Below are 13501 nucleotides of genomic sequence, written 5' to 3'. Positions count from 1 at the left end.
TCAGTTTTATTTTACTGCCCTTGTTTGTATTTCTTTTGCTTTCCTAAATTTATGGCAAATAGTACCATTCTACTTGGATGTTTAACCAATAATTATTCTAGAACTTAATGAAAATAAAGTTGGGAGAGAAATCTCCACTCTTTTGGGACATTTAACCCACACGAGGCATGGACCCCGCTGTGTTAAGTCACTATGTCAAACACTTAAGGAGGATGCACAGTTGAGTGTGAGCTGCACCCTGCCATTAAAGAACCAAAAAAGGTTTTAAAACCATTTTTCCCTCTAAGGTCAAAAGCTCCACTTGGATGCAAATGCTCAAGGTCACACAATTAGTCTCTAATGAAAGTTTACTCCAACCTTGAACTCTGAATTCTCCAGCCAGTGTCCTTTCCTCTCCATGGCCCCCAAGTGGGGGCAGTGCGCTGTCCTAAATACTAAGTGGCCGTTGGTACGGCTGACTCGGTGGAAAAACTATAATACAATGTTTAAATAACTGAATAATAGGAAGTTAAGACCATTAAGTAACAGAGGGATTAAGGTTTTGGCAAATCGAGGCTCTCCTTTCCATTGACCTCAATGAAGTAGTAAAAAAAAAAAAAAAAAGGGAAAACACATTTTGAGGGCTAGTGGTTTGTTCTCATACAACACGAGTACAAAACAGAAATAATACTTGATGGACTAAGTTTAGAAATAAAGTAGATGTCATAGATGTCTCTGAGGGACTTCAGAGTATCCAAGGCTTAAGAGAGAGTGTTTCTTTAACTTTGTGTCAGAATCTCTCTCTTGTTTTAGAATTTTTTATATAGCTTAAATTAAACACTTAAATTTTAACAAGAGTTTTATTTCTACAGATATTTATCCTAAATTGCTATTAGATATCCCGCTGAGAAAGCTCAAATGCTTCACTTTGTCCTGACTTTATGACGCCACTGGAAAGCATCTAATACTGTGTACAAACCCTTAACAGTGCCCAAAAGTAGGACTGCGCCCTTGAAGCTCTCACCACTGATCACCAGTGCTAGGCAAGCGTCACACTTCCATCCCGGCAAACTACTGAAAGTGCCCCAAATTCCTTTGGCTACTAACAGTATTTAATATTTTTGATTATAAATAGATAATAATAGATAATGCTGCAGTGCTAAGCACTGTTCTTGGTGTTTTACCTATAGAGTAGGTGAGCTTTATCAGTCCCAGTTTACAGATGAAGGAGCTGAGACACAGAGAGGTCAAGTAATTTGCCTTGTGCCTTATCAGAACAGTTAATAAATGATGGAGTCTTGAGCACAAATAGTCTGACTCCAGGGCAATACAGTCTGACTCCATTTAGCCATTATGCTATCCTATGGAAAACACAGCGCAGTTCGTTAAACCCGGGTCCCCCTACTTTAGAATTAGTAGCATGGGCACCAGTGACAGTGGGTGTGTACAGCATGGAGATGTAACAGGCTCTTACATTCTACTCTGCAGGGTTTCAGGTAAGTAAAGTTACAGAGTAAGTGTTCAGATTTCTAAATATCCAGTTATATTACTTTTACAATTTATCTTTAAAATTTAGAAAATGGAGGCTTTAAGTACTACCGTTGATAAAAAATAAAATTAAAGCAAGCTTGGAAACCCAAGATTACTATAGATGATTCTCCATCACTGTTCATGAATTGTACACGAAGTAGCCAGGCCCATGCTCAGAAGCTCATGGCTGGACTGTCAGCCATTGAGGGTGAGGGGAAGGCAGGGAAGGGAGTCGGGAACGTGATGCTGTAAGTGGCAGTTCCAGCCGGTCGTGGTCATGATGTTCAGCCACCCAGCTAACTCACTTGTTTCTTTGCTTGTTGGACGTACAAGTCAAGCTGTGAGTAATCTACCAGTCCAATTTGATGAACTATCATATTTATGAAATAAAATAACATTTCCCTTCTGCTTTAGTTTGTGGTGATAACTGTGTGTTTGAAAGCTGGATTGGAGACATCGTATTGGACCTGGGTAAGAGAATCTTTAGTCAAAACCAAGGAATATCCCATTTACTTATGTGTCATCACTAATTTTTGCTGTTGTTTTTCGTTCTAACTGCATGTGTCCCTTTACCCTGGTTCCACAGGTTGTTAATTATAGTGGGGGGGGAGCAGTCAGGAATGGACTAGGGGGAACTGGAGACTCTAGTGTGGAAACACTGAGTAAAACTTAAATAAGTTTATTTACCACAAGACTTCTCAAGAGCCCTTAATATATTGCTGTACATTGTAAATATCCCTGGACGGGAGGAAGCCTTCAAACTTATTGACTAGGAATCTTTTCTTAGTAGAGTGTATCCCAAGACTGGCAGAAAACTCATTGGAAAATGATTCTGAAGACCAAAAATATCAGAGAAAGATTTGTCCTCAGACATTTGTAGATATCCAGTCTGAATAAAACAAGTTCCATTTTAGATATGTTAGTACCGAAGTATATTCACATCCAGGTAGAGAGACCCAATAAATAAAAAGAAAGTTAGATGCTCAAGGGAAAGATGGGCACAAGAAATTTGGATTTGACAGTCATCAACACAGAGATTAATATTCATACAAGTGTCTTAGCATCTTTCAGTAAGAGCATTTGGAGCAAAAACTAAGGAGGCTTAAAGATGGTAGCGGATAAAAAAGGTAAGGGTGAAAGGTGAGACCCGCCAAAGGGGTAGAGAAGGAACGATTCTACATGCCAGTACCACCAGCATTATAACCGATGTGGAAGAGATGAGTGTTTAATGAAAGATCCAATTAAAACATGCAGTTATTTAGTTAATAATTGCCATGGGTAATATCTTATGGATGTAGTAAAAAAATTAATAAGGAAATTTGTGAAAGCGTCATCAGTGTGGGAGTCCTCCAACTACCTGATAGTCCTTTAACTCAGATTCTCTTCCTTCACAGTTCAGCCACATAGCGATCTGGGGCAGCATCGCACTCTGGGTGGTGTTTTTTGGAATCTACTCATCTCTGTGGCCTGCTGTCCCCATGGCCCCTGATATGTCAGGAGAGGTAATGTATCCTAATCACTCATGATCTAACAAACCCTAGAAATTGGTATTCATTAATGAGCCATAATTACTTGGCTTGGGTTTATATTAAAGTAGTATTCGTCCATTTTAAAAGCTATTTTTAAACTCCACAGCTGTGAGTATAAAAATTGAGAGAATATTTTAAACTTGGACGTTTTACTTATATGTGACTTACCCTTTCGTAAGCATAGCTGAGTTAATACAATGTGGTTGTCGGGAGCTTGAATCATGTTAAGAATATCCATATAGGGCTTCCCTGGTGGCACAGTGGTTGGGAGTCCACTGCCGATGTAGGGGATATGGGTTCGTGCCCCGGTCCGGGAAGATCCCACATGCCGCGGAGCGGCTGGGCCCGTGAGCCATGGCCGCTGAGCCTGCGCGTCCGGAGCCTGTGCTCCGCAACGGGAGAGGCCACAGCAGTGAGAGGCCCGCGTACCGCAAAAAAAAGAATATCCATATAGAGGATGCCATTTTAAAATTAGACCATCAATCCATGCATACTTTTTGAACAAGAGATTTGGAGAAATGGTGAGCTTATGTCTTGGGACAGTCTGTCTTTTTTTTTTCGTTATCTCTTATTCTAAAGAAAAGGCTACTGTCACTAGATTAAATGCACTTTTAGAGTTGTCTTAATGACATCAGTTCGGTTTTCATTTTGAAAGAGTTAGGATATCTGACATTTCAGCCTTATCATGGTCCACTCTCAATTCCATCTGTCACTTTCTTATTACACTGGTAGGAACTGAGTTATTAGGTGTTCGTGGGGGAGTGTCACAAGATCTCTTTTCGTTCAGAAGAGATTCCAGCAGTAGGAGGGTGTATGATTTCAATTGCAGGAAATTTGACATAAAATGTATAAAAGAAAATGTGGAAAACATTTCAGGATTTCCTGTGACCTCACAGTAACTTGCAAATCAAGGTAATGTGAGCTCCGTTACAGTACATTGTTTTCCTGCAGTCACAGGAAACCTTTCCAGGGGTTTCCATTATTTGTTTCCCTAAGTACTGCCTGAGTACCTTTCACTTTTGACAGTCTGGTTTATAGATCATGTTCATGAAATTTTATCTGACAGCATCCTGCTTTTTATAAATTAGCAGAATGCAGGCACATTAAAAAAACAATTTTGTGGTTAAATTTATTAGAGAGAGGTATTACATACTATTACAGCAAAACCAGACACATCAAGGAGCATGTACTTCCTTCCACCCAAAGGGAAGGCTTCTTCTGAAACGTGTACTGTGAACTTGAGAAAATTTACAGCATGTATTTTGAGGAGAACAGAGAGAAAGCTGTGAATGCATCACCTCCTTCCCTTGGTTTGAGTCCTTTTCTCCTGAAGAAATAAAATCAAAGACTGTGTATGTCTGCTGATGCCACTTGGAAATTCCAATTCTGTTCTTTGTTTTTATTTGATGTGCACTGTCCGATTCGACCTGCTTTTCCCCCAAGGTCAATTCTAACTTAATATCTTTTTCAATAGACCTCATTTTACCTCATGTCCGAATATTTTATTTTCAAAATGAGTGACACAAAAGATTTTGAAATCGAGATAGTTTGAGCAGCTGTAGCCAATCGCTTTGAAGACAAGAACAGAGTTTTTGACCACCTACTTCTAGGACAAGTGTGAAGTTTGACTGGCTTTTAGCCAACCAAATATAATTCTACCCTTGCCTGTAGAATTCCTGGTATTACCCCAACACAAAACTTAATATCATCTCTTGAGATTTGCGGTGATGCTGTGTTTAATTCAAAGTGAAATGGATGTCAGTACCCCATCACATTTCTGTTCACTTCATATACAGTGCAAAGTGCTAACAGGGCTGCTTTTTCTTGTTGTTTTATTGCTACTGATACTTTGAATATAATGTTTAAATAGCTGGTGCTCCATCGGAAGTAGGGAGAATGGATTAATTCAGCTGTAGGCTTGACTGGTTGTCCAAAATGTAAATCTGTTTAATGGATTTAAAGAAAAGAATAATAATTTAAATTTATTTAGTACTTACTGTTTGCAGAGCATCTTGGTATGCATGTGTGTGTAAATGAGCCTCACAACAACTGCAAAAAAGGAAGACAACAAGAACGCCACTCACATTCCCAAGGAGTGATAGCCTACGTTTACTGTTTCCTAGGCACCAGGGTTTTAGGACCCAAAAATGTTGTGTCAGTACTCAATTTTTGAACATTTTTATTGTGCATAGTCACTAGGTCTATTACAATCCAGTTAATTTCAGAAAGGAGTAACTACCCTTAGATTTACAGTTTTTAATCTTAAAATTCTATGTTTCAGTCAAGAATATAGCCAAATACATATATGTGAAACATTCATTTATGTGCCAAGAGTTATATCTGTATGTGTGTGTGTATATATATATGTACGTATATAATTGGCCAACCATCCTGAATAAAACTTACCTATTCAATTGTTAACTTTCATAGCAATATACTATTATAATATATTTTACATATATATTATTATATATTACATGTAGTAATATAGTGTTGTAAATAACACCAGGATAAGTACAAATATTAGCATTTCCGGACCTGACATGCTTTATGTAATCCGTGTAATGAAACACAGCACAAGGTATCCCCCAGAACATAACGCTATCGCAAAGCATTCCTGGTGTGGGGAAGGCAACTTTCTGTCACCACCACCAGGGCCCTGAGTGTCTAATCCAAGGACCGTACCCCTAGGACTCCAGTTTTTCCCTGTATTGGTTTGGCATCAGTTCCTTCCAAAACTAAATAATTAAATATGTCCGTATGTTTGGGTTGTCTAAAGGCGTAATAAGGGCGCCCAGCTTAGTACAGCATTAATAGAGATGGGTAGGCAAGACCGAAAATAGCAGCCCCATTCCCCCCATCCTGGTTCAGGTGATATTTTGGAGGATGAGGTACTGTGTGGTTTTAAAAAGCATTCACACAATAGAGAAGTTCTTCAAAAAGACAACCAAGATCTGGGGAAAAGTAACACCAAAAATACCTAAGGTATATTGAACACTTTAAGTACTTGATGTGCACTCATTCAATCGATTTAACAATTATTTGTTGAGATTCTTCTGTGGGTCAGGCGCTGTGGATTCATTAGTGAATAAATAAACAAAAATCCATGACCTCCTCAACTTTCTACTGAAAGGAGACAGGCAAATGAAATAATTAAGTGAAATATATAGACCGATGTAGGTGCTGTAGAGAACACAGCCGGCAAGAGAAACCGAGAACCATGATTTCCATTGCTTCCCATAGCGCCTTGTGGCTTTTATTCACGGTCAAATAAAGAGCCATTGGAGGGGCTTGAGAGAGGCGTGTCATGATCTGACTTATGTTCTCAGAGCAGGACTATGACTGCTGTGTTATGAACTACTTAGGAGATCATTGCAGTAACCCAGGCCAGAGGTAATGGTGGCTTGGGCCAGGAGGGTGGCAGTGGTGAAAGTGGTCAGAGTCTGAATCTAGTTTGAAGTAGCGTTAATAGGATTTGCTGACAGATTGGACGTGAGGAGTGAGAGGAAAAGAAGTCAAGGTGGATGCCGTCGTGTTGGCCGTGACCTTCAGGACGTGCTTGTCCTCAGCTCACTGGATCCTCCCAGCAAACTTGTTACCATACCTGTTTTACAGGTGAGAAAACAGAGGCGTAGAGAGGTTAAGTACCTCATCTGATACCCCACTGGTACTAAGTGACAGAGGTACGCTTTGACTTAGCTGTGTGGTCCCAGGGTCAGCTACCTTATACACTGCCCGGTGCTGCTTCTCTGATCATAGTTATTCAAAGGATTCTGCGGTGTATAATCTGGAAATTAGAAGTCTGAAGGGACTGCCCCTCATGGCAGGTATTTCAAGGATTTGTGTGGACGAAGGAATCTCTGTTTTCTTTTTCCTGACAGCACTGGTTCCCCCACGCCTCTTCCCCCTCACATGTGTGGACATGTCGGTCGTCCCGGTCTTCCTCCCTCCATCCTCTACACCCTAGCCGCTGTGCCAGAATGATCACCCTCCTCCTCACGTGTCCACTGCCCCTTCGTGTCTTTACTGGTTGCTCTGACATAATGGCCTCAGGCTCCTAGTGCCCCATAAATGTTAAGTAAAGGATCGTGAAGTAAGTTTGTTTTCCTTGCTTGTTGTTATTGGGGTTTTTTTTAACATCTTTATTGGAGTATAATTGCTTTACAATGGTGTGTTAGTTTCTGCTGTATAGCAAAGTGAATCAGCTATACCTATACATATATCCCCATACCTCTTCCCGCTTGCGTCTCCCTCCCTCCCACCCTCCCTATCCCACCCCTCTAGGTGGTCACAAAGCACCGAGCTGATCTCCCTGTGCTCTGCAGCTGCTTCCCACTAGCTATGGATTTTACATGTGGTAGTGTATATATGTCCATGCCACTCTCTCACTTCATCCCAGCTTCCCCTTCCCCTTCCCCGTGTCCTCAAGTCCATTCTCTACGTCTGCGTCTTGTTTTGCACAAACACGTGAGAAATGATAGAGTAGAGGTGACATAGAGACAGAGTTCAGCTCAGATAAGAACATCTTGCTAACATCCAGAGATTTCCCCAACGTGGCGCTTTCCAGCAGCAGAACAGAATGCTGGTCTCATGTAACCAGCCCCAGTATCGGACAGTAGTGCTACTCAGCGGAGCCTTGCTCACCTGCACCTGCGAAGTTGCTTCCAACTCCTAGGATTCAGATTTTCTGTGGACTTCTCTTCACTGTGTTCTCTCCAGAGGAGTATCTAAAATGTTGAAGGGCACAGACTATTCTGCTCTAGTTAATGTCAACTGGAACTCAGAGTGCAAATTATACACAAGTTAGGCAACTTACAGGTACAGATCTCATGCTTCTATATTCAGCTTGGACGCATATTCATACGTAGATCAGGATTTTACAGTCATTTCCAATTTATGTCCTTGATTTGTCTTTGTAGCCCCCATCTGAAGACAGAGCCATTTCTCTCAATATGTTGAAAGAAAATCCTTGCTCACCACGAGGGGGAGGGAAGGGAACCAATATTTATTGTGCACCAGGCATTCTTTGTTTCTTTTAAATCCATATCACAAACCTTTGTGATAAGCAGAGCAATAGCAGGTGACCCAGAGAATTCATCCCAGGTTTTCTCCTCAAATCCCATTGGTTACTCTCAGATCTTGAGTAACTACCTTCTCTTCAGGGCCCATTCCTATTCCTTTCTCTCAGATGGGAATGCTTTCTTTTCTCCTTGCAGCCATTTTCCTTGCATTCCATTGATTTCCCTGATTTATCTGCTGTTTCCCAGGATACCCAGGGCCATGATCAATTTCCCTCAGTTAGCCAGATATAAAAGCATTCCTGTCTCTTTTTAAAAGTGCCAAGATTTTTAATTCTCTCTTCTCAACACCCACCTAACTCCCTCAACACACGTATAGAAATTCTGCCTCACTTTGTATCCTGGCCTCTCATGTCCTCTTAATAGCAAAATCAGCATATGTAATACCCAGGTCATTTTTTTTTTTTAAATGTGTATATAGGGCTTCCCTGGTGGCGCAGTGGTTGAGAGTCCGCCTGCCGATGCAGGGGACACGGGTTCGTGCCCCAGTCCGGGAAGATCCCACATGCCGCGGAGCATCTAGGCCCGTGAGCCATGGCCGCTGAGCCTGCGCGTCCGGGAAAAAAAAAATGTATATATATATATCTGGAAACCCGGAAGGCACAAGCCAAGTGGCTGGCCGTAAGATCCCGGCTTAAACGGGAGTACCTGCTTCAGTACAATGACCCCAGCTGTCATGGGGTCATTGAAGATTCTGCCTTGACTCATTGGACCTATGCAGGATGAGAAAATATCTATCCCAAATTTCAGACCCACTCCTGAGAGCTCCTCACTTTTAAGAGCTCTGTTTGGAATTGGGCCCCTCCTCTTCTGGTATTATGTTTTCAAAACCGACAGAGATAGGAAAGAAAAACTTATCCGGGAAGGAAAATTGGATCGAACAATTAACATCTCATTTTAAATCTGGCGATGATGACTATATATATACATATATATATATATGAAATTGAAAACCACATCATCAGAGAATGTACAGTTGCCACTCAGATGGTAGCAGGGCCCCATTGACTGAGAGTCAGTCACTGTCATAAGTACTTTTCATGTCTTCAGTCGTGTAACATTGAGCATTTAACACAACACTGTGAGGTAGTTCCTATTACGCATTTCACTGACACAGAGTGGTTAAATAATTTTCCCAAGGTCAGCTTGTAAGTATCTGAGCTGCTGTTGGAACCCAGCCAGTCTTTTCCCTTAACCACCATACACCCTGTTCTCTGTCGCTTTTACATTTCTTCTCTCACCTTTTCATTCCTCTGCATTTTTCTCCCAGCCTTATCAACTTCGAAGGTATAAATTCCTTTTAGTGTCAGTGCCCCAATCTAAGTACTTACTTCCATCTGGTTGGTAAACTAAGCCATCCGTTATCTGCATGTAATATTTCCATCTTCAGCTCTGCCCAGCTGCCTGTATCACTGATCAGGCATCGTTTCTTTCCCCCTTCCTTCAGCACATTCTGCATGCCTGAAGTTACCAGAAATCCATCCCCCAGATACCTGAGCGTTTAGGGCAGACTGCAGTCTCTCCAGACGCAGCTAGGGAGGGCTGTTCTCAGTTGGTGGGCAGGGTGTTGCCACTTGGGAAACATTCCTTCCTACAGTGTTGTTTCCACTACAGTAATTCTACATCTCTGCCCCTAATAATGATTCAAATGATAATGATTAACAAGTATCCCAGTACCACAAATGACTGAACTATTTAACAATTAAAAAAGAATTATGACATCAGGGTAGGGGGAGAGTGGATTCTACAAAGGTGGAAAATGCGACAATAAGAAATTATTTAGGAAAGGAAAATAAAAAGAAAATAGCGTGGCAAGCTTGACTGCAACTTTAAATTTGTCTCTGTCTTCCTTTCCTCTCACAAATATGGTTGTGATTTAAGAGGAGGCCTTTTTTTTTTTTCTTCAGACCTGACTTGTATTTTTTCACACCAGTACCACAATTTATGGGGCAAGGTAGGCCCTGGGGAGAAGTGCTATGTTATATAAACATATGCTGGCCTGCTTTTTCAACTTGTCTAGATGATGTTACTGGGTATTTTTCGAATTTCCAGAAGAAAATATTTTAGGCACTATGATTAGTAGACCAGATTACAAAGTAAAAAGTACGCTACATCAAGGATCATTTCATATCACGATTTATACCAGAAGCTTAGTATCGGCAGAGCTTTTCAATGTATCGTGGCATTGCAGACACGCTGTAAAGTCTTCCCAAGCGCATCTGGTTCTGCTCTCCCTGGCCTGAGGGATCTATAAAACTACTGAAGGAAATTGAAGTTAGGGAACGAGCATGTGTTTTACAGAATTTCAGATCTCTTGATTGAGGTTAGTAAAGTCTCTCTGAAAAACAATAAAAATCTTTGTTGAACCCTTTTAGTGTCACCCCTGTAGGAAAGGTATTAATAAACCACGTTAGTGATACGATTTTCCTAAGTTGTGCTGTTGCCCATTTTACCAGCATAATGAATTACTTTGCATATGAGGAATTTCCTGGTTTAAAATAGTCCTTATTCATCTCTCAGCTTTTAATTACCTAGATAGCATGTAATAATTTATTGGTCACAAGACCAGGCCTTGCGGATAGGGTGGAGCAGTGTTACGATATGAAGGAGTTTCATGCAAGATTACTGGGTTTAGCCAAGTAGCCTGGAGGGAACAAGAACCCTAAACTCTGTCAGATGCTCTTCAATGAGCCAACAGTTGGGATCCCATCCAGTAAAACATGCCATTGGTCAGGGCCCTGACAGTGAATGAGACAGGCACACCATCACGGGTCTTAAAGAAGCTGGCTGCATGGCCACTTCCAAGCCCATTTTGTAAAGAGAAGCCTTGTAGAAACACTGAGAAGCAAGGAGAGACATGGATGTGACAAATGCAATGGCCAGTCAGGACATTGGCACACATTTTAAAGTTAAAGCTCTCTTTAGAGTCACTGTGAGAGCTGGCATTGCTTTTTGTAGACACAGCACCCTTTCCTACCATACAGAGCAAATATATATTGAGTCTCTAGTGTATGTGTGTTACGGGCTCTTTGTTAGGCAGTGGAGGATGCAGAGGGTGAACAGAATTGGTCACTTCCCTTAAGGGTCTCATTTTTTTATTGATGAGCTGTTGACGTCATAAATGTGAGGGATGATGTGGTGCACCCCAAGTGCCATGGCAGTGAACAAGGCGTGGAAAGCTGAGCAAAGCTGCTCTTAGTACGGCAGAACTTTGGCTGTTCTCTAGAGTCAGTGCATTCTCGCGTTCGTTCATTCCGTAATTATTTATCGAGTGCTTAATCGGCTCTAGGCACCATGTCAAGGTAATGGGTTAATTAGACAAGATACCCATTAGCGTTCAGGTTGAGAGAAGCAAGGAGAGGGAGAAACAGTCACTGAGTCTGTTAACAAATGACTAAATGTTGAACGACTAAAGATAATTTCACAAAGTGATAGGAAGAAAACAGGATGATATAGTAAGGGACAGGAATGTAATGGCTGCTCCAGGAAGGTGTTTTTCGAGAACAGATGATTAAGCGGAAATTCCAATGATGTGGAGATGCCTCCATGTGAAGAAGAATATTTTAGGGCTGAAGGAACAGCCCGTGCCCAAGCTCGGAGGCAGGAATGAGCCTGGTAGATTCAAAGACTAAAATGTCAGTGTAGCTGGAGCAGAGAGAGTGGGAAAGAGTGCTATGAGATGGAGCCAGTGAGATGGGCAGAAAGCATATCACCCCTATAAGCGCAGCACTCTGGCTCATAAGAGCAGTACAGCTTGTTTTTGAGTTGCGTGCCAGGGAGCAATCAAAAATGCTCATAAAAGAAACCATGAATGTCACTGTGCCATCTACTTCAATAAAGCTCACAACTGGACACAATTCTTGCATTCCATGAGATGGTAAGGAAAAGAGATCATCAATGAGGTCAAAAGCTGCTTGGTTCCAAGTTATCACTAAGGCTTCCTAGCATGTATCATGCAAAGCAAGTTATTTTATGGCATATTTTTTTACGTTAAAAAAAGAAGTAACTGTGGATTAAACAAGATAGAAACATTTCTCTCTCATGTGAAAAAATGTCCAGTGGTGTCAGGTAGTTCCAGACTGGTGTGGCAGCTGCACAGTCATCCAGGACCAGATTTCTTCTATCTTGCTGCACTGTCAACTTCCGTGTCCTTCTTCGTAGTCCAGAATGGCTGCTTAAGCTCTAGCCATTTTATCAACATTCCAGCCAACAAGAAAGGAAAGGATTAACCCTTTCTCTCTGAAGTTCTTTCCTAGACATTGCCCACCACATTTCCTCTTAGCTCTCATTAGCCAAAAGCTAGTCACATGGCCATACCTAGCTGCAGTAAGAGAGCCAGAGGAACATAGTCTGAGCGAGAGGAGAAGGTGTTCAGCCAGGATTCAAGTGGTTGCATCTAAGAAGGGGAGAGGAGATATATTGGGAGGCAACTAGAAGTCTCTGCCATGAAAGTCAATAAATTTTCAACGTAAGCCATATGTTAGTTTTTTTTTTTAACATCTTTATTGGAGTATAATTCCTTTACAACGTTGTGTTAGTTTCTGCCGTACAACGAAGTGAATCAGCTCTATGTGGCACATATATACAATGGAATATTACTCAGCCATATATTAGCTTTCATATGCCCATAGGTAAATGGTTTTTGAAGTTTCGAGTTTTTAAAATATAATTTCCTAAAACAGATGGTAATTAGATGACGGAATGGAGGTGTTAGTTAATATTACGGTGGTAATCATTTTGCAATGTATAAATATATCAAATCAACACACTGCACACCTTAAACTTACGTAATGTTATACGTCAATTATATCTCAATAAAGCAGGAAAATAAATTTTTTAAAGAAAAAACTTCCTACAATCTGAAATATAGGCCATTATGTTTCACAGATTGAATTACTAGTAATCAGAGAATTGATGCTTTATGAGATGGTTTTTAAGAAGATAAAATACAGAGCCATCACAAAATTATAAAACCTTTTAAGAATGATATAACAAGTAAACATACTGAGCATTGAGATAAGGTGCCCTATCTTATACAACTTCTCCAGTAACATCAGAACATTTTAAAATTATAATTCTCATAATAAAAAAGAATATTTTGTTACTAATTTTGTCCTCATTTTTCTGGTACTTTTAAGTTTTTTAAACAGCACAATAAAGAAGATTAAAATAAAACAAAGCAAAACAAATTCTGTTCTTAATTACTTTTACTATTCTGGGAACTATATCCCTAGAAAATAAAGTTTCAGAGCCATACATTTTCTAGTGCTCTTGATTCCTTTTTAGAAGGGCTATTTTTGCATGTTCAATTCTCAGTATATATTGATACACAGTCAAATTTTACTTTAAAAAAAAAAGTTAGCTTCTGATTGATCTAGGTCCCAA

General features: G+C 40.6%; 1 protein-coding gene across 4 annotated transcripts in view; it reads left to right on the top strand.

Moving 5' to 3' along the window:
- The window catches only part of ATP8A1 (ATPase phospholipid transporting 8A1), a 238452-nt gene that overhangs the window by 199233 nt on the left and 25718 nt on the right, over positions 1–13501 (top strand). For all 4 annotated transcript variants that reach the window (XM_079920695.1, XM_079920696.1, XM_079920694.1 and 1 more), the window contains 2 exons: positions 1924–1980; positions 2904–3011. In XM_079920695.1, the coding sequence (XP_079776821.1) occupies positions 1924–1980; positions 2904–3011 (165 nt within the window). The remainder of the gene's footprint in view (positions 1–1923; positions 1981–2903; positions 3012–13501) is intronic.

This window comes from Stenella coeruleoalba, assembly GCF_951394435.1.
Source record: "Stenella coeruleoalba genome assembly, chromosome: 4".
Taxonomy (NCBI): Eukaryota; Metazoa; Chordata; class Mammalia; order Artiodactyla; family Delphinidae; genus Stenella; species Stenella coeruleoalba.
Note: the sequence above shows the minus strand (reverse complement) of the source record. Positions and strands in the feature narration are given on the sequence as shown.